The following is a 25,362-nucleotide window of genomic DNA, read 5'->3' on the forward strand; positions in this document are numbered from 1 at the left end:
TTCCGGGTCTGCCGCCGCCGGAGAACGTGAGTGCAGGGGCGGGGGGATGCCGGAGCCGCCGTCGCCGCCTCCTCCTGCCGTGCTCCCTTATTCCGCTCTCCTGCCCTCCTCCTGTCTTGTCTTTGCCGCCGCCTCTCGGCGGAGAGCGGCCCCCCGGCCGTGAGAGGCGCGGCCACACCCGGGGAGCGCCGCCCTGCTGAGGGGGGCCCGGTGCAAGCCCCGACAAGCGGAGCTGGGCTGGGTGCGCTGCCCTCAAGCTGCGCTCTGTAGGAGGTTTCCCTCCGCCGCGCTTCGCTCCTTCCCGCCGCTGCAAGGAGTGGGAATGACGGAGCTGAAGCGGCCTGAGAAGTCGAATCGCCGATATTTCACGGTTTCGCAGCCATTATCTTCATACGCACACCCAGCGTCGTGCCCGTGGACTCGGCTCCCGGGAGCGCTGTGGTGGCGGGAGGAGCCGGGTGTCGGGAGCAGCGGGGCTTATCCGCAGCCGCACATGGTGTGCTCCTCACACCGCCCCAGCGTGGCCTTACTGCTTTCGTTCGCCTCCTTTTCCGCAGTGGTGTTTTTTAAAAATTCTAGAAACAACTTCTTAACAAAATCAATAACTCGCCACAGCTATATCCCTTTCTTTGTTAATACTACAAAACAAAAAAACCTACCTCTACCCCTCAAAACTGCAAATATCTTGGGGCTGTATCGAAGAAGAAGCAAAGGCAAGTGTATCTTGTCTGCATTTGGTAAGCCTCGCAGTTGTTAAACGCCGAGTCTGAGTAATTCAGGTGTCTGTGAAATGTAATTAACAATACCTGAGCTGGTTCGATTTCCTGAAATAGCACAGTGATGTTCTTCCTGGAACTGCTTTTTATTGACATAGATTGGAGGTGTTGACAACAGCAGTATAACACTAATACTAGGAAGCATGTGTTTCTGAATTGTTTATTTCACCAGTATTATTTTAAAGTGGATTTCTTCAGAAAGTTCCTGTTCTTCCTTTCCTTCCTTTCTCTTACACACTGCAGGCAAATTGTCCTTCAAAGCTACCAAGGAATGCCAGAATTGTGAGAGCTGTTGTGCTTCACACTTCTGTAGTGGAGTCAGGCAATCTTTGATGGTTTAATTTTTCATAATATTAAAAAGTTCTTCAGATAAAGGAGGATGCTCTTCTAGTATGATTACCCAGTTTTAACACTGTACACAACTATTGCAATTGAGTGGGGGAAAAAAACCCAACAAACCCCAAATCCCTGGCCCTGAGTTAAATATCTGTGAAGTTAAAACTCAGCTCTGGCCTAATCTGAAGTTCACTGTTGTTTTGATGTATTTTTATTTTAAGCTGTGACATCCTTTTACCTTTATAAGTACAGTGATATTAAATATTGATGGCTATTTCACTTCTCCAACTTCAATTAGTGTAGATGTATCCTGGTGTTTTGAAAGGCAGTTCCTAATTACTGTCTGTTATGAGAGAGATTTGACCTAGTCCCTTGGGTTCTTTCCTGTGAAAGCTGTCTCATTTATTTTGGGATAAGGTGGCTAAAATGATTCTTGGCATGTATTGTTTAACTTGTGTATATTTTATTGTGAACTGTAGTTGTTGCAACCTTCAGAACACAATTTTCAGTTTTAAGGTGAAGTTTTTAGTTAAAAAGCTTATTTTGTTGAGGACTTTCTCCTTTAGTGGTACCTAAGAGGATTAAAAAAGCTATAAAAGATTTTCAATTTTCATGCTGAAGCAGATAGAAGAGGCAGAAGAACTTCTTTATTCTCACAGAAAACTTTGAATGAAATTTAAAATGTTGCACAATAAAAAAAGCTGTGATATAGCCATTTATGAAGTCATTGAAGGCTGATATTTAACATTGAATTGTCTCAGTAAGGGAGTTTAAATTGTTTTAAAACATTTTTATTACAGATGTTTGACTTCTCTTACCAAATTGTGAAGTGCTGTGTCTTTTGAGTTCACCATTCAGTATTCCTTTGTGAAGGAAAGCCCTTTAAAGGCACATCTGATGAATCCAGAAGTTGTTCTTTATGAAGTAATTAATTTTATAATTAAGTCAGGACCTTGTCTATGCTATGAACTGTGTAGGTGACTGGACATTTCGAAGCTGATTGTAGCTGACAGCTTGTGGCTGACCTTCTTGCATACTTATCAGTATAAACAGGATGATTCATTGTGTTTCAATTTTTTAGTTTATTTTTCCTTGCATTGGTTGTTTTTTCTGTTCGGCATTTTCCCCACCTCTCTCCAAATCTGAGGCCACAGTCAGAGTGTTTACAGTTGGCTCCTGCTTCCTTTGCCTCCTCTTTTGCCCTAAAAGCTCTGATTTGATTCTGCTGTACCTGGAGAAGCCTTTGTGTCCTGAGACTGTCTCTTCACAGACAAGTGCTGTGGGCCTGCTGAGGTTGATCTTCACTGGGGGATGCTTTGTGCTTGGGATCTGACACTCATCCTTCTGTTTCAGGTGGCTTTGACTCTGGTCTAGCTCTAATCTCAACATGTAGGCTGAGTGCACAAGTTTTTTTCCAGAGTGTACTTGGTTTTGCATAAACATAAATCAAAATTTCAGGGTAGTTATGTTTGTTTTAGGAGGATTCTCTTCCTCTAAATTCAAATTACAGCTATAAGAAAATGCGGTAGGACGTTTAATTTTAACTGATATTTACTAAAATATTTATTTTTTTTTAGTAATGTGAAGTCATAATATTTTATGGTCGCCGAGTGAGGGGGTTTGTCACAGTAAAAATAAGTTTAAATGCTTTTACTTGTTTAGTATGAAACAAACAAATTCCAAGAATATTTAGTTCAGACATTTATCTTGAGTAGGTGACAAAAAATGCAGCCACGTGGCAGCCTGGATGTAAGACAAATGTCTGTTTCAAGTCATTTCTGGAAATTTGTACATTTTGAAGTAGGTGGCATATTTTCAAAAAAAAAAGGAAAAGGAAAAAAGTGCTTCATTGTTTCAAGCCTCATTAGAGTTTTAATGAACAGTAGAGGCTGAGGAGGAATGTTCAAATTTAAGGGAGCTGCATGAAGGAGGCTCTCAGATAACTCCTGTTCTCTTGCTGGGGATCTTTTCCCCTTTGCCTCAAACACAAATGTGTTTTGGCTGACATTTTTGGTTGCTCCCAGTAAGGGGAATGGTTTATGATAACCAGCACTGCTGAAATCATGATGGAGATCATTCCCAGTCCTGTTCCATGATTATTGTCTGGCTATGTGCTCGATGAGGGTTTCTTTTCTTAGGTGCATGGGTGTTGAAAGTACTTAAATTGGGAATTTAAGGGTGTCAGAAGCAGAGATAGGAACTTTGAAACATAAGAATGTTTAACAATTTGAACAATGTGGTGTATGGCAAGATTTTGATGTTTCCTCATAACTTGCATTTAAAGGATGTTCACCTTTAAATTTTAACAGTTTTTGTGTCCACTGTTTTGTGGTGAAAAAGATGTGTGGTACAAGAAAAGCCAGAGGTCTGGGCAGAACATTATTAGAATATTGGGGGGTGTTGGTGTACCTGATGTCAGAGCTAGTGTGGAAAAAGAGAATTACATCGATTAAACTTTGGATTAACTAATTTTTTGGTAATGTTGACTTTAAATCAGAGACTGACCATGTAATTATCTGCAGTGGCCAATTAGCAGTTTAACATTGTTCATTTGAGCTTTGTGGGAGCTACAGCTGTGGTCTCTGCAGTTAAACTGTGATCATTAAACACTGGTTTTAGAAGGCACCAGTGTAGGAGGTTACATGTTCAAGAGGCCTGGTATGTTTCTGTTGTTTTCACTCTGTTTTGGACAAGGTTTAGGCATTATTTACCATTTCCAAAATAATAACGTGGGAAAAATGTAGTCAGTTTCATTGTAACGTAGCAAATACATTTTACATGCATTCTGGTTTACTGCAGTCGTTTTCAGGATAAAAAACCACAGCCAATTTGGTTTTTTCTTCTCTCAAATTGCTATAATAAGCATAAATATGATTGAAACAGAAATACAGAGACAAAAAATACTTAATTATAAGAAGTGGCATTAATTAATTCTGTGTGTGAACTGGCATGGAAGTGTGTGCTTCTCTCACTTCAGGATAAGCAGAGAAGGTGGCCTGGCCCCTAGCAGGCTGTCTTTGATGTTCCACCCTGTGCAGGTCTCCCAGGTCCTTTTGCTGGTACAGGGTAACATCATCCAGAGATGCTTTTCAGTTTCCATCTGCTCACTCACTTTGTGGAATGCAACCCAATCAAATTATCGAGAATACTCTGAATATCTGAATAAACATATGTAGTGAAGTGTTTGCAGGCATGGCAATGGTCTGTAGAAATGTGAAATTAGTAAATCCTAACAGACATAATGGGGAAGGTTAAATTTTGCAACTTGAGCTGTCCTTTATAAATGTGCCATTTTTTTCCCTGTCCTCCAGAAGAATTAGATTATTGCTTGTTTATCTAATGAAAATGTTGAAGAGGAATAATTTTGTATTAATTGGAAAGGCTTTTAAATAAAAAGATTAGTAAATTAACTTCAACTGTGTTTAGTAAAAAAAGGTTAATGGGGTGTTGAAATGAGAATTTTGTATATATCTCATTATTTCAGGTGGTTTCATTTGAAAGCTGGTGGCAGAGTTTTGAAGAGGAATTGTGTTTTGCTGGTTCTACATAACTGATACTCACACATGTGTTGTGTCTCCAGTAGCTCTGCAAAGAAGGGACACCCTGGAGGGGAGGAGAGGCTGTGCTGGGGCACCTTGCAGAGTTCTCAGAGGTGAAGCAGGACTGGCCAAGCTGGCTCTGGTTCTGAATCCTGGCTCTCTTCCTGTCTTCCACAGGTGGCTCCATGCTCACAGCCCCTGTTACCCAGTGCAGCTTCCTCCCTCCTCTCTTTCAGTCCCTGTCAGAGTAAATCTGTTTCTAGCCAGATCTGTTTCTGTAGCCCTCTTTAATCTCCTGGTTTTTTTCTGCCATAATTAAGGCAAAGATGAAAATTTTGTTACAACTCTTTAATTTTTTTAATGCTGGTTTTATATATGATTTCCCCCTATAGTTTTCTCCATCACTTACTTCTAAACTAAACTCTTCATTCTCATCCCTAGGAAAGCAGTAACAATTTTCAAATTGCATCTAGGAGTACTTGGCTGTGTCTCTGTTTCTTTTGTCAAAATTGTGACTTTTAATTTTCAAGCTTAGCTTGTTTTGAATATTTGTAAAAGTTAGAAAAATGGTCATTAAAAAAAAATTAAATATGTGGCAAAAATAGGGATCCTGGAAACTGAGACTCTAGAGAAGAATTTTGAACTGCTTTCCTTCCTGTAATCTTAATTATTCTGACTGAATCGGAGTTAATGAAAACATGTCCAGAATACCCAAGCATTTTAATGGATTGAGTACAGCCTGTGGAAGGATGTGAAACAGAGGTTGCAGACTGCTTTTTCTCTCAATGCTTGTCTGGATTGCCTGTATAAATCTCTTTTATTTGTGTTTTGTATCAGTTTACGAATTCTGATTTCTTTTCCTCACTTGAATTTTTGTTCTGATATATCAAAGGTCTCAGCTGATTGCCTTGATGAATTTTTTTATGTTTAAAAACTTACAAAAACAGTGGTGAGCTTCAAAACACTGCAGTATGTGTGTAACAAGTTATCTTTTTTCTTTCAGAATTTCCAAAACTTGTATGGTTTCAAAATTGAACAAAAGACTGGAAATTGAAATAATCTTCACATTTCGTTGAATGAAGAAGTAACCATGGAACGAAGGCAAAGAGGAGTCAGTGCTGGACTGCTTTTGCTGCTTTATCAAATTTCTCAAGTTGGACTCCAGAACATTCCTTCTGTTACCCTTGGGGTACTTGTGCTGAATATTTTTCTCTTTCTGAATCCTTTGAGGCCACTCTCTGAAGTGTGTCTCAGTGTAAATGAAGCTGTCCACAAAAAGAACTGGCAGCGTTTGCTGCTTTCTCCTTTCCACCATGCAGATGATTGGCACTTGTATTATAACATGATTTCCATGCTCTGGAAGGGCATAATGCTGGAAAGAAAGCTGAAGAGTATATGGTTTGCCTACATAATTGCAGTATTTTCAGTACTGATTGGAGTAGTTTACATGGTGCTGGAAGTCCTGCTTGTGATAATTCTGGATGATCCTTCCTATGAAATGAATTGTGGCGTAGGTTTTTCAGGTAAGACACAGAGTTGGTCCAATTTACAAATGTAAAATTAATCTGTATATTTGCTATGTAACAAGAACTGTTAATTGCAGAAAGAGAAGAGGTGTACATCTGTATATATGTATGAGTGTCACATCAGTATCCACATCCAGTTTTTCAATTTAAACATGTACTATGGGCATGAACATAAAGTAATTCAGTTCATGTTCTTGTGACCAGCAGGGACTTTAGATGAGAACATGAAAATATCATCATCCTTGGAGAATTGTGTTTTCTGTTTAATATTGCTGTTAATTGAAGTCTGAACTCTTAATTTTCAGATGTTGTATAAGCATTTCAAGAATGCTCCTTAGGTGGCTTCTAGAAAAGCCTGTCAGTTTAAAATTACTCATGCCTGTCTTTGGAGAGACTCCCCTAGATCTGCTTCTGCTAGCAGCATCCAGACACCTGATTGTGGTCATCTTCCTTCCAGCAATGGTCTTGTCTCCTGCTTTAGCAGATCATTTTCAAGTCAATAAATTTCTTCTCTTTAAAAAATCTGTAATCAAGTAGAAAAGTAGCCCTGCATTTCTAGATAAGTAGGAGATTTCCTTGCTGTCCTTGGGACCTAACCTTAGAAGGCAAGCCTTCTTTCTCAGCCTTTAAGAAAGTTCCTCAGACCACTGTGAGCTTTCTCTTGAGAGGGACTTTTTCATAAATACTTCCAATAAGTTCTCTGAATTCATTCCATCATATTGACTGGCAGTTGCATGATAAAACAATTGCAGTCAGTTAGAAATTAATACTATTTACTGTGATTAAAGGTGATTTATCTACTTTTTTTTTGCAGAAACAAGTGATTCTGGAGTATGTGTAAGATGATTTTCCATTAATTCAGAATTTGAACCTACTGTTGAGCTTTACACATATTTGTTTGTCTTGTTTTCAGTAGTGGCTTTTCTCAAGTCACAGAACATGTTTTTGAGTTCACTAATTTTGTCAATTATTTCAATAGAACTCCCATTTTAAATGTTTGTATTGTTTTGAATACCTGAATAGCTACAGTGAGCAGGCACATTAAAAACCAGCTTAGATTTGGCTGTTAGACAAATACACAATTTTTCTATCTTTTTTTTAAGTCACTGAAAAGTATCACTGAAAGAACAGAACTGCTCTGGCATGCAGCAATATGCTTCGTGGTGCTTTGAAATTGCATGGTACTTCAAATTGTTTGCATTTCTTTATTATTTGTGCACAAGTATTTCTCTCTTCATGTGATTTCTTCTTGTTTGCAGGAGTCTTGTTTGCTTTGAAAGTTCTGAACAACCATTACAACCCAGGAAGAGTGAGCAGTGTCTTTGGATTGCCCATATCCAGTAAATATGCTTGTTGGGTGGAGCTGCTGGCTATTCATTTCATCTCCCCAGGGTAAGTGTGGCTGATATTTCAAGGAAAGGAGAAGAGATTTGGGCTGTCTGGAGTAGTTTGAGGTGTGAGTAGTGTTAGCTGGTATCCCAGTGCAGTGTTGGGCCTGCAGTATGCTTTTTCCTTAAAGCTCTCTGTTTTGAGTACATCTCAAATTAAAAACCTGAAATACTGTTCCCAGCAGGTGTATTTGAGTATTTGAGGGAAGATAACAAAAGTTGATGGGCAAGGAAAAGGGCTGAGCTTTTTCAACGAGGTACCTAAACTGCTCCACTAGAGTGCCCAGGGCTTCATTAGCTGAGCAGCATTGCACTCTTTGCTTGCCATTGCTGTTCTAGACCCCTCTGGCTTAGTCACTCCTCTGATTTATGATCAGAATATCATCCAGCATTCTGCCAGTTCTGTCACTGTCCTGCAGTGCTGCTGGTCATCTCCCTCAGTTTCCCTGGGTGCTCTGTGCCAGCACAGTTCATCTGCCCCTACCTCTGGAAGAACCATGCTTTTCTTTGCAGTTGATTTTTTTAAGTCCTGTTTGCAAGTGAGTAATTTTCCTATGTAGCATTTTGTAACTGTGAATCACATTGCTGAATATATGCAAAGTACAGACACAAAACCTATGAACTATCAAATCATAGTTTATGTACAATTTCCCTTTGTCAGAAAGATTAAAAAAAAAGAGCTCAGCAATACTGAGATAATCCTTGTCAGGTACTATGATACAGCTGATAGAACATTTCCTAGCACAGAAGGAGAATTCAGATATTGCTTAGGTTGAGCACTGGTTTTATGGCTTTATGCCTGGCTGCTCAGTTAACTGCAGTGAGGATTAAAGACAGAAGAGTGCTCTGCCCAAATGCAGATTTGTTTGTGAGCTGCATGGCACGGCTACAAATATAAAAATAAAGCTTTCAGTGCATTAAAAACATTCTTGTGAAATACATAAACCGCTGTTTTAGCTGAACATAGGTTTTATTTGGTGATATGTTTAACAATACTGTTTTTAATTAAAGAATAGTGGAAGGGCATTATGTATGAAGTAAAACCTTATCCTACTGTGTAAGGTAGAGGAAAAACATGATTTCAGACATTGTGTGCTGTTCTTTTTCAGTTGCTTTACTGCAGAAATGTCTTTGGATAGAGAGTGGATAGAAAGTCCAAAGATAATATAAAAAAAAATTCTTAATTTCATGGAAGTTTAGATTGCTGCCTCATCTAAACCTTTACAGTGACCTCTACAGAGGGCAATTTCACAGCACTTAAATGATAATGGGGGCTACAGAAAACAAGTAGTGATCTCCAGAAATTCATGTCCTAGGACATATGTTTGATTAGTAACTGCCCACTGCCTTGCAATGAACAAGAGCAATTGTATCTCTCACAGCATTGCTCTTACATGCTCATCTGTGTGCTCAGGGCACATTATAATATTTGAAGTCTATGTTTAACTGGTTCCTTTTATGAACTAAATTGCATAATTTAATTTTGAATAGATAAGAGGTCAGTAATTGAGGCAGAATTCTGCCCAGTTAGAAAGCTTAGGCAATAAATTTGGACCTGCTTTTGTGTGCTGGGAGAGGGTTTAGAATTTTACTGGCATCTTAATATTTTCTTTCTCATTAATGTTTTTGTTTTGGAAAAAATTTAAAGTGCATTCACTATCCTTCTAATCTTCACCTTCCATAAAGGATATAGAGACGTAGGCTTTTGGGATTATTTGTTTAATGGAAGAAGAGACATGTGAAAAGTTACCTTCTGTTTCATCTGTGCCTCTTCCAGAACTGAGCAGATATCTTAAGTCTTAGGTGAACCAATATAATGTTGGTGATTTCTAATGTTGGTGATGTCTAAGTATTTTTAATTTTCTGAGGTCAGATATTTTCTAGGTCAGGCATGCATTTTTCATAAATTTGGAAAATATGCTCCAGAAAATCTGTTTGGAAAATTAGGTCCTTATAGATACTTTATTTTGGTAACTACCTTTTATCTGTAAGTTTTCACATCAGCATTTATGTGTTACTCTCTGGAGAGTTGTTGGTTTTTAACGAGAGAGAACTGCAGCTCCCCATGGCACTATAGGGTTTGAGGTTGAGTAGGTGGCAAAAGAGTGAATTTAGATGTGATCTTCACCTCCCTCTAGTGACACCTGCATTTTCCTGTCTCCTTTTACCACTGATGCCTGGAAGGTGGCTTGGCTTGAGTGCTTGTGCCATCATCTGTAAAACTCCTGTAGATCACTGACCTGAATGTAAAAATTTATACAAACATTACACTTGGTGCATTAAACAGAGGTTTCATTTCTACTTTATAAAGGAAAAAAAACCTCATTTTAGCTTGTATAATTTAAATTTTTTGACAATTAGTATAAATGAGTTATTTCTAATTGCACATATGAGGAAATTTTAATGTTTAGTGTATTGGCTCCTGTAACTTGGTAAGAGAGGTGAAAAATTTGCAACTAGTGTTTACACCTGCTTGAATTCAGAAGATTTTCTCTTAATCTATGTCAAAAACTTGAGCAAATCTTGTTTACTGTAAACATGTTCTTCTGGTTTGATTTCTCAAAAGACTCAGAGCCTTTTCCTTCTTTATACAAATGGTAATGATATTTTTAAAAGAAATTGTTGGTATGCATAGAAAAGAATTTGGATCTCAGCAATTTGATTGTTTTAATTTTGAAGAAAGTGTATTACAAAGATTGCAGTGGATCTGCATTCATGCTTCTTTTACACTAATTGTAGGATTGCATGGATAGTGCAGTAGAAAGTATTGTGTTTGTGCTTTCACTCAGAAATGTAGATGGTTTTGGTAAGATCTACCCAGACATTACCATGTAAGTCACTTTTCTAAAGTTTAAAACCAGTTAACTCATTTGGTAAGTCTTTAAATGCTTTTAGGGAATCATATTCTATAGCAGCTAAAATGATCTCTGCAATTAGCTTTCTCAGGATATTTGTTAAATTCTTTTCTGTAACTGTGTAACTCCCAGTTTTAAGGTAGTTACAGAGAAAGAAGACTTGGCATTATAACCTTGCAGGCAAGTGATGTCTCTGTGCTTGGTCTCACTCAGGGACTTTCTCTGGGATGTCTCAGAGACTTTATTTTTACAACCAGTTCTACACTCTCCCTTTTGTATCCCTGCCAAAAAAAGTCTCCACTACTCACAGGATTTTTTTATTTTCTAGGACTTCTTTTGCTGGGCATCTGTCAGGGATTCTTGTTGGATTAATGTATACTATGGGACCTCTGAAAAAGATCATGCGAGCCTGTGCAGGTAAATAATTTTGTTGAATTTACAAAATCTGCATAAGGAACACTTTTATTTTTAAAATTTGGTAAGTCTTGCATAGAAATTCAGCGCATTCCAGCAAGTTTTTAGACAATTCAAGATGTGCTCATTTTATTTAAGTGGGTGCAGAAGAAAAAATCCTTTTTTTTTCTTAAATACGGATAAGAACAATTAAGACTAAATGTGGCTTTCAGATATTTTTACTTAGAAGAGTATCTTTTACTCTTCTTTTCAAGTATTTATTTAGAGTATAATCTTTCAATGAAAATGTCACTTCAAGTGTGGTGAAGCCATAAACATATGTCAGAACAAAATGTTTCCATCTTGATTTGTGCTGTCATATTGATTCTAATGGAAGTCTCTGGTTTGATGGTGGTGGGATGCTTAAGAAATGGTTGCTGGATTTCTCAAGCTTTCCAACAATGTTATTACAGCTTTTCATATTGCAATAATAATTATTTTCTAAAAAATATTATAGCTTTAGACATCTTTAGTCTTAAAAATTGTTTTAAATACAGCCCTGCAAACTTTTAAATGAACAGTGCCATAGATGTTAGTGTTTTAATTGGAAGTCTAAGCCCCAACACAGCAGCTGTGCTGGGGTTGGTTGGCAGAATATTTGGCTTTTTTTGTCTGAATGCTTGATAGGTTGAGTACTTTATTCATGAGTGTTCCATCAAATTGAACATGGATATGGTGTTTGTACAATGGGGAATTAATTGTTCAATTGTGTGTGCTCTCACTGGGGCTTTGACCACAGCTTAGGGATATTCTGTAGGTCATGTATGGTCAGCAGCTGGAAGGGAAATGACACCAGAGCATCAGCTTTCCTGCCTTGCTGCAGGAACAGGCATCAGGTGTCCTGTTAGTTAAAGGTTAACCTTGCATGATGCTGTGCCACAGGAACTGCCTGATCACTATGGAACAGGCATCAGCTCAGCTGCCAGGGCAGCTTCAGGGGCTCCACCTTGGGCTTGGCAAGATGCAGCCCTGCCTGGGTAACCTCTCTGATCCCCTCACTAACCCTGCTCTGCTTGGAGTTGGACTGGGGCCCTTCTGAGGTCCCTTCCAATCAATTTCTCTGGGATGTTGGGGGGATAGAACATAAGAAAATAAAGATAGTGTAGAAAGTAATCTTACCCCTAAGGAGATGCAGCTGGGCCAATTATCAAAGATTAGGAACAGGCCTGGCTTTAACAGGCCACAGCTGTAACCAATGAGAAGCAGAGTGCTATAAAAGAGTGGGGTGGCCCCTTGAGAAGGGAGCTGGAGTCAGTGGCTGCTTTGTGAAGAAGGAGTCAGTGCTCTGAGGAGCTGCCCAGGAGAAACACCAAGAAGCTATGGAGCTTTTGTGATAAGGAGACAGCAGTATAGAGCCCCTGCAATAAGATGACAACACTGGGATTCAGGGATAACCCCACAGTACTGTCAGTGAACCCTGCCCTGGCTGCTGTGCAGGTTCTGTGTGACTGATAGCTGCAGGAAGCAGTGTTGAGCACACAGGCATTTTTTTTTCTCCTATGTAGCAAAGCAGGAATAATGCAGTGTTGCTCCAGTCCTCAGTTTGCTGTGCATTAAACATTGTTAGTAATGAATACTCTCAGTAAAGAAAGTGTTCATTATGTGTTCTGGGAGAACATAGTAGGTTGCTTTGCTTTTTTTCTAGTCTACATGGATCTGTTGCTTGAACATGGCACTCTACTATAAAATCTGGAACATACAAGATTGCATTAGTATATTCTCTCACTGATGCCAAAACAGATACCCATGACTGATTTCCTGCCTGTATCTTATGAAACAAACTCTTAAAGAAGGGGTACTTTAAATTTGAATTTTGTATTCTATAAAGAAAATATGATTATTCTAACAGTATATGCATTATTCTTTTATTTAGCTGGCATTTCCTTCTTCACTGAGCCTGACAGGCCAAGGGACTACTATTCAGGTAAGTACTCTTGTCCACTTAACCAAAAACTTACTCCAGCTTTAAAAACAGTTTCTGCTAATGATTAGAAAACCTATAGGAGAGCTATGTGAATGGAAACATACAGAGTGTACAAAATATTCTGCACACATATACTTGCTAAACTTATATTACTTCTCTGGACATGTCTCACCTTTCCTCTTCAGGCAAGTGTGTGGATGGATTTTGTACAAGAGGCTTAAGCCTCTAATTAAGGTCATGACTTCCTAAAATGCTCCCTCAGGAAAATATCATCCCTTTTGCACAAGGTGTAGCAGTGGGGAAATTGTGTCTACTGAAAGCAGCCTTTTGGACCTAGGTAAATATGCCCTCATCTGGCAAATTTATATGTTCCATTCTAGGGTGGTTTTTCCCTTCTAACAAGGATCTTCTTCCCTTGAGCCCTCTCTGTAAAAGAAGTAATTTATGTGCAGAAAGCCCCTCCTCAGCAGACCGAATTTAGGCCATCTGCAGTTTCTAGATGGATGGTTGGAATGGTGGCACTGAGTGGAGCTCATTTGATTCACCTCTCCTGCAGAGCACTGAATCATTGCCTGTGGAGTGTACAGGAATAATAGGTGGGGGCCAGGAGAGGCTGGGAGAAGGGCTCTGGGTGTAGGATGTGAGCTAAAGGATGCAAATCCTGGCATCTCTTAGCTCCTGCAGTGATTTATGCTCTTTCCTAGGCATCTGCTGGAAGAGCAGGATAAATGCATAGTGATAACTCTCTCAAATATCTGCCAGTGTGCAGTGGCTTGTGGCTTAAAGATGTTCTCAGCAGAAAGTTTTATGGGAGGATTTTGTCTTTAATAGCCTGTGGTAGATCCTTCTTCCATCAATTTGTCAAAAGCTCTTTGAGTCAACATGAACACTTTTAACACCTACATCATCAGAAAAGACTCACAGTGTGGTTCCTGCTTTAGAATCTGTCACTTTTTAGTTTGGCTTAAACCTGCCAGCTGCTAATTTCATTTTGATGCACGTTAATTCTTCTTTGGGGAGGGAGACTAAACCTTCATTCTTTATGTACTTCTTTCCTTAGTGGTTTTTCAGGCTTCAGTCCTGTACTCACAATGGCTATATCTCCCCTCCTTTCAGAAAGCTGAAGTCCGTCTGGTTGCTTGTAAGGAAACTATTTCACACATTTGATCATTCTTACTGTTCTCTGATGTTTTGTCAGGCAGGGGTTTTTATTTTGTGTAGTCTTTTATAATTGAGATGTGCTTACTTTGAGCCAAGTTTATAGCTACTTTTATTCTCCCTGATGGACTTTGTCTTCCATGATCTATCTCCAGTTTTATTATTACATTAAATAGTTCCCACAAGTAGGATTCTGGGCCCTTAAGTATTTTTGAAACATCTGTTTTGTAATTCCTAAACAAAAGATCTTAGTCTGCTTTCTTCAGCAGCAGCAACAGGGATTGTTCCAACTTTCCAAAGTATATTTACCCAGGGTTTTCATTACTCTCATTTACTGTCAGGTCACAAAACATTTGATCTAAAGGCCAGTAAAGAAATAAAACAATTACTACTGAGAAGTGACATGAGAGGTGAAGGCAGCGTGTGCAGCAAGCACAAGTGACAGCACAAGTGACCTGTTGCCATGGCTGGCAGTCCCAGCCCAGGGGAAGGGGCTCATCCAGGTACAGGAGCTGCTCACAGACACTGAACCTTCCTCCAGTATCCCACAACAGCAGGGTGGGGGGAAACTCAAAAGATTTATATTGGAAAAAACTTTTTAATAGCTAATGAAGATAAGAATTTGTACTTGACATTTAAACTCTGTGATCTGTTACAGCCCCTGTACAAACAGCAGCTGCTGGGAGCTTGGGTGGTTGTATGAGACCACCCTTGTGGAGGAGCAGCAGAGATTCTCAACAGCCCTTTCTGTTTGCTTTTCCAGTTCTTTTCAAGTAGGGAAAATGGAAGAGATTTCATGTAGTAGATCTGCCATGATGGGGAGGGAAAAAAAAGCTGTGGTATGCTGGCAACAAGGAAGTCTGGGATTTTTTTGTGTGTTTTGAGCAGTCCTCAAATGCTATTACTTTGAGTTCTTTTGGACAAAGGGGAGATGGAGAGAGTTAACCTGAATTATCCTGTCCTCCAAATTTGCCTTTAGATATAACCATTTAATTTTTTTTTTGTACCAAATTCATTTGTCGAAAATGACTTACAACTGCAGTTAAGAAAATATATATTTGTTGTGTTCATTCCCTGTTCACATACTTTGTAATTGTCTTTCATCCTATTTGCAGAAGTCTTAATGGAAGATTTAACCTTTTGCTTGGTGTGTGATATATGGAATAAATTTGGCCATCTGTGAATGAAGAAAACTCTCCCTAGTGTCATAAGCTAATGATGCATATCTTGATTAGTTTTTCACTTTCTGGCATTGCTCATTTATCACTATGTGCCTTTAAATACCAATTTAAGTAGAAAAATAGATGAAGCTATGGTCAGAGTATATTTTATGAAACAGCACAAGGAAACAGCTTTGAAAGAAAAAAGGTTTTAAGTGTAATTTTAGCACATTTAGTATTTAGTAGCTGAATTAGGTTTTCTCTAAGTGCAGTTCATGAATGAAGGATTAGGACATTTATTTTGATTAATAGGAACACCTTGAACATGTCAATGTTAGCAAACTGTGTCTCATCTTAAAATAAAAGATTACAGCTTTCTGAGTACTTACAGCTTGCTGGCAGTGTGAAACATAAACATAGAAAAAACTACAGCACTAGAACAAAGCTAAAATACAGCATCCCCTTGCTTTCATCAGATAATTTAATGCTTTTAGTAGCAGGATTTTTACCCTCTTCATGCATGTAGTTTTGAAGCCTTCAGAAAATAAATTTATAGCTGAGGAAATGTTGATTCAGATTAACATAAAGCAGAGGAGAATGAGGGCAGTGTACAGACATAACAGCTAAATGCTGTCCCTCAGTGAGATTTCACTGCAGGTGTAGGAGAAATCTTCCAATGTCAGTTGTGTTCCAAGACAAGAAAGAATTGGGAAAAGACAGAATGTGTGTGTTTACTGTGTATGTGTACATGTCTGTGCAAAGTCAATGTGGGGATATTTGCAAATACAGACGAATATATATGATTCTATGTACTTTGTGCAGTTACTCTGTTCAGTTTTTCCTGCTTTTTCTGTATAACTTTCAAGACAGAGTATTGCTGGTTTTATTTGACTAAAGATTCTAGAGCTTGGGATATTTTTCTTTAACAAAATAATTTTTAAATATAAATTATTTATCCTCACTTTGTCATCTGTATTTGTTATTAACAGAAACTTCACAAATTTCACCTAGAATTGATAGAACCAATGAAAGATCATAAGACTATCATTGATGCTAATTATCTGAAGAAAAAGGAAATTGCCTGCTGTACTTGTTTAATTCAAAAATATTTCCATTTTTCTCATTTTGAAGAACCTTTGTATAGTTTTCTCTCAGCTGGAAGAAACTGGCAACTTTTGTGTACTTTGGTTCTTCAAGATCCCTTGCTCAGCTCTCTGGAAATGAACACATCACAAAAGCTTTGTATTTTGAAAATACAGAAATGGAATAGAAAAACTGAACTTTCTCCATAGTTTTCCTCAGTTGAAAAGTGTGACTTTTTTCCATAATTTTTCTCAGCTTAGGTTTTCTGTGCTCAGTCAAGATCAGATTGTGTTGTTAGCAGGAAGAGAGTGTTGCTCAATTCTCCAGCCAAGGAATTTTTTCCTTTTGACTCCCATGTGTTTGGGTGGGTGATGGCCTGTGCTTGGTTTTGGCCAGCTGTGCAAAGGCCAGGGAGGTTTGTCAGCAGTGCAGCAGCAGCAGTGAGAGGGACACTGATGGGATCTGTGCTGTGCTGGCTTTTGGCAGGGCAGCTTTAGCTGTGCCAGGGCACAGCAGGAGCTCTGTACAGCACTGCAGGAATTTGCAGGAATCTTTTCGTGTGACTTCTCGGGGTCCAGAGATGACTGGAATTTATGGTGACATTGTTTTATGGGCCCTGGGGGAAAGGGGAAGAGAGGTGGGGAGAAAAAGCCTGAACAGTACCAGGTTTGTGTTCTGGTGATAGCAGTAAGGTCTCCAAATATTGACAACTAAATGTTAAAAAGAGATGAGCAAAACTGTCTTTCAATTTCTGTCTGAAACTTGTTAGTAATAGCAATTCTATGACACTTACTTTAACAGTTATAAGAAATTGAGATGTTTGGTCCATCTTTTTTTCTCTTGTTTTTTTTTTTTTTTTTTCTCCTGTTACAATGCTGTGGCTTTGTAAATTAGAAGTTAATTTATGGCATATATTGTATAAGTAATTGAACCCTAATAATTTTTTTCTTTCCCAAATTAAAACAATTTGTGGAAGAAAGATAGCAGGAAGGTAATATCTGATTTCACACTTGCTGAGTAGCAGCAATTGATTTTATTTTTTGATTTGTTTTACAGAGTATTATGGCTATTATCCAGATTATCAATACAGAGCTCCAAGGAGCTACTTTGATTATACAGGTGGGCTCACTGAAGAAGAACAGCTTGAAAGGGCAGTGCTAAACAGTCTTAATGAAAGAGGTAGGAATTTTATTGCATTTTTATCTCTTAAGTTATGATTCATACTGAAAGGGACTTAGGAAATAAGATGTATTCCCCATGACTTATTTTTGGACATGTCATTTTGGGAAGGAATTGATATAAAATGAGCTTTATTGTAAAGGATATTGTCTATTTTACTGTCTTTTTAAGATGATATTTTGCATAAGTTTTAACACTGAGTTTGAGAAAAAAAAATCCTTCCTTTTAATATTAAGCATTTTGAGATGTTACTTGAAAGAATGAGCCATTTTTGTGGAGTTTTTTGAAACTGTCAAGAAAACTGAATATGAATGAGTGATAAGATTTAAGTAGATAGTATGCACTTTAAAAGCTTACATGTATGACTTTGAAACATCTGCAACTTTCATTTGTAGCCTTAAATAATCTCCAACACTCCAGGTAAGATGTATTTTTTATCCCCTTGTGGTTTTGAACAAAGGTAAGTTTTGTGCTGTCAGAGGGAATGTGTTTTTTTGGGAATGTCCTTTGATGAAACACAAGAATGAATTTCACTAGTACCTCACTAGTAGATTGCTGTGGAACCAAATTTCACTTTAGGCTTCCCTGCCAAAAGCAGCATTTCTTAACACTGCTAGTGCCTGGTTTCAGTGCTGGTTGCAGTTTTTAAGCCTCACAGGCAAGTGAAGCATGAAAAGGTACCATCATATATTGTTTCCAGTGGAATTTGGTGTGATCACATATGTAGGGATCTTGCTTTATTTTGCACTTCTCTCTCCTCCCTGCTGGAACACTTTTTAGTTTGGACAAGCGAGACCTAAGATTTGAGCTCTTAAAATACTTGCTTAAAGAAGCTGTGCAAAGGTTCAGTTTGCCTATAGGCAGATGTCTTGTTTCACAAAGAACATAATCCAGAGCATGTCACTGATCACACCTGTTTCAGGGACACAAAGGAAGAGATGAAATTTACTGCACTAATGGGCAATTAGGATATTCTTCCCTGTCAGTTAGTTTGAAAAATAATTAGCTTCAATGAGCACTATCCTTTGAACATGATGTTTTTCCTAAAGTGTGAACATTCAGGGATTCTTGCAATTACATAGATGATGAAACAGGTACTTAACATGACAAAAAATTACATAAAATAATTTGAAATAGGTTGTATTAGCAGGTACCACAATTAATTTAGGGCTCTCTTATAATATATTTATTTTTCAGAGATTTTTAGGATATTTTAGGGGCTTTTTTTTGCAGGAGTTTTTTAGGAATTCTCTGGGAATGTTTAGGATATCTTTAGGGTTTTTTCAGAGTTTTAAAAGAATTATTTTAGGGTGTTTTAAGGGCTGTCTTACTACTAATTGGAGTTGTTAGGAATGTTTTGGGTATCCTTGGGGCTTTTTTAGGGCTATTTAAAAGTTTTTAGGGCTTTTTGAAGAGTATTGAGGGTCTATGGAGAACTTTTTAGGACTAGGGTATTTCTAGGGTTTTTGAGGGAATTTTTTAGGCTTTTTTATCAGGGCATTTTAAAGCTTTTTGGGGTATTCTTAAAGGTCTTTTAAGACTATTTAGGGATTTTTAGGGGTGTTAGGGACTTTTTAAAAGAAGGGTATTATTAGTGTATTCTGAGGCTATTTTTAGGTTTTTGTGGGGTGTTTAGGACAATTTGAGAACTAGGGCTTTTTTAGGGAATTGATAGGGTTTTTTTAGGGTCCTTTCAGGGCATGACAGAGGGTGAGGGGCACTGTGGGGGCTTGAGGGTGGCAGAGGCTGGGAGCTGAGGGAGGAGCAGGGAGAGGGGACAGTGGGTGACACACAGAGAAGCTGAGGGTGGCAGGGGCAAATGGAGGGTGACAGCGAGAAGCTGGGGCTGCAAAACTTTTTCCTTGCAAACAGCCTTAGGCCTAGGCAGAATTTAGTGCCTAGGTTAGGGTTAGGGTTACACCTAGGGTTAGGGTATTGAAAATCACAAAGCCCAGAGTTCCAGGCACACTGCAGCTGCTAAAGGCATCCCCAGGGTTTGGGTTAGGTTTAGAGTCAGGATTTAGGGTTAGGGTTCTAAAAATGTTACCAGTGTGCTTTTAACAAATTGTTACTTGAAAAGAGTTTATTTCAAGTATCAATGGATTAAAGATTGTCTTTAGCCATTTCCTCTCCTAACCAAAACAAATTATCAGACTTCTGTAGAGGGAATGGTTTTGTGTATTTCTCAATTTTACCATCTTCTTTTAAAAACAAGAGAGAGACAGACACTGTTCAAGATTGTTCTGGCTTGCTCTTGTAACAATCCAGCTATGTCTGGATTCATTGTATGTTACTTTCCTTCTGAACTCATTACCCTCAGCTACTTCCCTGCTAATCTGATTTTTCATTTGTCAGCTGTTCCAAAGCATAGCACAGAAACAGTAGTTAATTCCATCAGTCTTCTTCACCAGTTTATGTTCAAGTCTGTAGATAAGACATATTGACAGGATGAATGGTGTGCTTCATAGCATGATGAAATTTTCATACATTGACAGAAACTGAAAGGGCTGTGCTAGAAACAATAGCAAAGGCTAATGAATGTGGTCTACTTGAAGCTGAGCAGGAAAAATGAGGCAGTGATAAGTACCAAAAGCCAAAGCTCTCAGACTGTATAGCATGTCTGCATTTTGCAGAGGGAAGGACAGGAAAGAATAAAAGCAGTTTTGCCACTTTATATTTTTTATTCAGTTGTAGTTTCTGTCTGACTTCTAGTGAAACACAAAGCAGTGAAAAGGTTGCTATGTTTTGTGTGTCTCAGCTGTTTCTGGAAGCCTCCTAGTCCTGCTAAAGTATGAAAAGAGGAAAAAATGCCTGCCTCTCCTTAAAATTCTCTGTACAACTCAGTAAATTATAAGTGAGTTTGATTAGACCTAAAGACTTGACTATTCATTGGCTGGAAGAGATGAAATGAGTAAAGCAACACTGGGTTTTTGACTCTGGTTTTTTGCTGCCTTCCAGTTTGCTGCTTCTACCTCCAAATGTATCAAAAATACCTTGGAATGAGCTGTGCAGCGAGGTTGTGGAGTCCCTGTCCCTGGAGGTGTTTAAGAAAAGGCTGGATGTGGTGTCAGTGCCAGTCTCCCTGACAAAGGGTGTTGGGTCATAGGCTGGACTCCATGAACTCAAAGGTCTTTTCCAACATCATTGCTTCTGTGGGAAAAAAAAAAAAAAGGATGTTTATAAACTAAGAGACCTCCCATTTTCTTAAATAGAGCACTTTAAACATGGATGTTTTTGCATTAAAAAGCAAGGCAAGTCAGGTGTTCAGTATATTGCACTGTATATCTGTAGCACACCCAAGTGCTGGTTGGTAAGCTTTAATAATATTCTGTGGTTATAACATATTTAGCAGGGCTGTACTATTTATGGAGGAGACAATTTATATAAAACTAGTAAAAATGAAAGCCAAGCAAGTGTTGGAAGTTGTAATGACTTTTGATCAAATATCCAGATCAGAGTTCTCTGTTTTGGTTAACTGTGTGGTCCTTGCTGGGTTCAAAATAAATCACCTCATTATCTTCCAGAGCAAAGCCTCTCCAGAAGTAACAGATTTGTAGAAATGAGAAGTGTCTGTTCTTTGTATGGGTATTTAAGTGTTTGTGTAGTTTGGTTCTTGTATGGATACCACACTCAGTAGTGCCAGGACAGATGGTGATACTGAAAATGGTAAGCTGTTCAACTGAAATATTCTAGATTGTTCTTTAACGCAACTAAAGCTGGCATGACAAAAAATACAGACACACTGCTTTGTGATACCTCTGCTGTTCATTTGCTACACTCCTCTTATCAGACCTAATTGCATATTTCAGTTTGGTAGCTTCGTATATTCCTCCTGACTCTTACAGAGACTGTCCTGCAAATCATGTTATCTAGCCTAAAAATAAGGTCATAACTTCAGAGAAGAGGAAAAATCAAGTGAGAATGTTTAATGTAACTCTTCGGTGGGATTGCATTAATACAGGTGTAGTTACATCTGTTGCAATTGCAGCATTTTTCTTCTGCTCCAGAGTGCTTTAATTGTGAACTTAAGTAACAAAAGAAACTCCTACACAGAGTGACAGGGTAGGGATGGAGGTCTCAGTCTTCTGTATTCACAGAACGTGGTTCTAGTTCACAATAGATTTGTAAAATATGCCATGGAAGGGTTAATGTTTTGTTCTAAGTTTGTTGTACTATATCCTTTGGTGTTGTCTATCACCCGGTGTTGTTGCAGTTTTCCATGTCCTTTGAATGCAGGATTCCATTAGTCTTTAATTTGCTTTTGCTGATGTGTTGAAATGCCTGTGTTGGTTTCTTGCACAGATGTCAGGTGATGTTCAGTAGTAGCAGTGGCCTAATTACCATTTCTGAATACTGTGGCTTATAAATATTTTGATAAGATGAAGGTGTGATTTCATTAATATTTCTGCAGTAATTAAAAGAAAAAAGGTGTCAGGGAACTATTTTAGGTAACAGGATAATTTAAATATCTACATGCAGATACAAATACATTTGTTTAAGACATCCAGACTTTGCTGTTCACCATATTGTTTGATGTAAAAAAAAGATCTTTTCTTCAACCTAAAACTTGTCAAAATGTATTGTGTAGCCTTCTATTTTTGGGTCAATATATAAAATAGCATTTTTCATCTTTTTTATAGCACCTCATTCTATTACTAGTGATTATTAAAGCACATGTATATTTGAAGTGTTGAGCATATTTTATGGGGACTAAGCAAAGAATTGTCTTGACTGTGTGAGTGGTATCTGTTTTCTTAAATAAAAATTAACTCGGGATGCTGTATAGAAAAATAAATGTTTTTATAAGAAACTTTTTTATTTAGTTGACAATTTCACTACTGGAAAGAATTTTTTAAAAAGTGCAAGTAATTTAATTATGATTTAAAAATCAGTTATTAAACTACAGCATTATGATGCAGTTTTAACCCTGTGTGGCCAGGTGAAAGCTCAAGAAATGCTGAGTGTTACAAAGGTTTTATTACCTTTAAAGCAAATGTGCTTGTCCTGGACACTGCCACTGTGCTCAGAAGGCAGGCTGTGGTTGTGTTTCCGGAGCCCCTCAGCTGAGCTGCTGTGTGTAACCAAGCCTTGGTTGTTCCTTGCTGGGTGCCTCCGTGTGAGTTCTGGAGAGCTGCTGGAAGGGCCAGTCCTGGCTCCTCGGGGTGCCAGGCCCAGAGCTGTGGGTCTGGGAGTGCTCCTGCTGCTCAATGATTTTGCTTACACTTGGAAGGGTTGGGCTGCCGCGTGTCCTTCCCTTGTGGAACTGCTGCCAGCTGGGGGTGGGAGCTGTGTGTGCATCTGCTGTGGGGCTGCACATGTTGGACTCAGTACTAAAAGCAAACACAAAAGCTGCTTTTACCAGAAACAACTGCTGAGGACACTGAAATAGTTTAACATTCTGGAGTTTGCTGTGTAAAGGAGGGATCGTGAAAAATGTGAATACTTGTTAATACTTGTTATTATTAACTGGTTAATACTTGTTACATGTTCTTTTTGTTGTGGTTTGTTGTTTGGTTTGGTTTTCTTGTTGGGTTGGGGTGGTTTTTTGGGTGGTGGTAGCTTTATTGATTGGGGGAGTTTTCTGGTTTTGGTTTTTCTTTTAATTTGACTGTTTTTCAGAGCAGTTTCTGGACTTTGTAATTGCCCTGAAACCATCAGAATTGAAAACATTCAATTCCCTGTCTCCTTTGTGTTGTGACGCTTTGGCTTACAGGATGTATGTGCATTTTTCTCCTATTACAGACCAAAATAACAATTGTTTTTCATTGTGTCTTGTAGATTTTGGTGGAGGAACACACAATCATGAGCAGCGACCTTATGGGTTTTGGTTTCCACCTGAGAACTCAGAAGAGAACATGAGAAGGCGAAGGCTTCGTAGGTTTGACAGATGATGAAGTGGGCAGGTGTTGATGTAAAGTGCTATTCAGGCTTACCAAAATATTTACAGATTTATTTGTAATCTGTAATTTACAGAATAATTTATAATATTTTCCATTATTTTTACTACTTGTTGCAAAACTGCATAGGATTTTGTGAGTTCAGACTCAAAGTTGGAACTTGAATAAAAGCATGTGAGATAGGAATGAATATGTGATCTTTGGCCGTCTCCATCTTAATGCACCTTAAATGGAACAAGACTGATGGTTTTTCCAAACTGTCTTTTTTTCCTTAAATTATTTTGTATAGCTTTAAGAATTCCTCGGCTTCTTGACTGCTGATGTTCTCAGACAACAGGTTTTCTTCATCCATTGCAACTGAAATGTTATGTTTTCTGTGTAACTTTAAAACTATGCAATTTTTCCTCACAAACCTTTCTCAGTTATCTCTGACGACCAGTTCATTTTTTAGGATTACCATCTGAAATGACACTTGAAAAGATTGGTTTGATGACAGTAGCTGGGTTATGTGAATCTAGGCTTAAGCTCTTGAGCAGACAAATAGTTGCAGCTATCCTTCCCCTGCTGTCCTTACCAAGGAATTTTTCAATACAAACTTCAGTGTGGCAGTCTTCCTCACACCATATTATCTAGAACTTGGATGAGATAAAACTGAGTGGTTACTACTTATGTTTTCCTAAAGCCTTTCTTAATATTTATGTTTTAAATCAAAAACTGCTGCTCTTTACAGAGCTGAAATAATTTATTAGGAGTTTTCTGTAAAGGTAGGTGGCTATGCCATACAAAGCATATATTTATTTACTAATATTTTTAAGTGTCTGTTTCCCTTTCTAAGAAGGCTTGGAAATTTTCTTTTGTATATGCTGTTCATGCAGCTTTAAAAATTCCACTATTTCTCAATATTTATCTTGTTTGAAGACCAATCTCAGAGCTGAGAGTTTGTAGACTTGTGGAGATCACACCTAAACACAGGCTACCTTGAATTCTTCATTTTTGAGAATTTCCTTACCCAGCCAGAGGAGTTGACAGGAGACCTGAGAGCTCAGTGTCCTACTGGGCACACCCTCCACATAAGTCTGTCCTCTCTATGGCACTGCTGCCTCTTAATGTTAACTGATGAACCTTGAGGGCTTTGGTTTCCAGTATCACCATGAAAATCACTCCTTGTCCAGGCATTTTATCCTCAGAATGAAAGAACTTGGGGATGTTCCTGTAAATCTGTTGCAGAGAGGTGTGATTGCAGAAGAATAATTTGGTTATTGGCTTTTCACACAGACCTGTTGGATTTTCCTCATCAGCACTGAAGGAGTGAGGATTAGATAAGCAGTTCAAGGGTTTCACCAACCTGTGTTTTATGAAGTCTACTTTTCTATGAGGTTATTTTTTTAATATAAAAAACAGTGCTGTATATTTCATACAGAAAAATATCCTGAAAGGAATTTTTTTACTGTGTTCTTTAAATAAATAGTACCTGCCCTTTCTGTTTGTAGCTAATGTATGTAAGGGAAGCTCTTGTTTGCTGGGAAAAGCACAATATCAGGATGCAGACTTTGGGCTCGAGGTTTTGGGACACAACAGGCACAACTGCAGTGGGAATCCAGGTACAGACAGAATGCTGATTTCTGGTGTGTTCTTGGGCTTGGTTGATTTTGTATATATGCAATAGCCATAGAATAAAACAGCAGACACTTTTATAGAAGGCCAACTTTCTTATGTTCACTGAAAATAAATCTCAAAAACCTGTATACTTTTCTCAGCAGGTAATAATCAGATGTAAATGAGAAGAATGTAGCATTGGTTCCTCAGAAATCCTTTAATGCTCTGGTCAAAAGTTGCAGTGTAACATACTGTGTGTGCTAAACTGATATTTTTCTTTAAAAGCACAGGATGTGCTGCTAGTCAGGTAAAAACAATACTTAAGGAAAATCAAAAACCCGATTAAAATTTATAAGCACTTGGTTTTGTAAAGTGAACTTAGACATACATGCCATTAAATATTCACAAAAAGTTTCAGTACTAATAAATGTTCTGTTGTTTTGACTTTCTTTTGTATACAGAATTGAAATAAATATTTTTTTAACATTTAAA

The 25,362-nt window shown here is 38.2% G+C and overlaps 1 protein-coding gene across 2 annotated transcripts; it reads left to right on the plus strand.

Annotated features, from left to right (window-relative positions):
- RHBDD1 (rhomboid domain containing 1) lies at window positions 1-25,362 on the plus strand. Of its 2 annotated transcripts, none has more exons than XM_058812136.1 (7): window positions 1-26; window positions 5,655-6,174; window positions 7,437-7,569; window positions 10,749-10,837; window positions 12,747-12,797; window positions 17,255-17,377; window positions 23,156-25,362. In XM_058812136.1, exons 2-7 carry the CDS (start codon window positions 5,742-5,744, stop codon window positions 23,266-23,268), a joined length of 942 nt encoding a protein of 313 aa, XP_058668119.1. In that variant the 5' UTR covers window positions 1-26; window positions 5,655-5,741; the 3' UTR covers window positions 23,269-25,362. The 2 variants fall into 2 exon arrangements, with proteins under 2 accessions (XP_058668119.1, XP_058668118.1); XM_058812135.1 differs by lacking the exon at window positions 1-26 and adding an exon at window positions 4,605-4,764.

Source organism: Ammospiza caudacuta, chromosome 11, assembly GCF_027887145.1.
Source record: "Ammospiza caudacuta isolate bAmmCau1 chromosome 11, bAmmCau1.pri, whole genome shotgun sequence".
Classification (NCBI taxonomy): Eukaryota; Metazoa; Chordata; class Aves; order Passeriformes; family Passerellidae; genus Ammospiza; species Ammospiza caudacuta.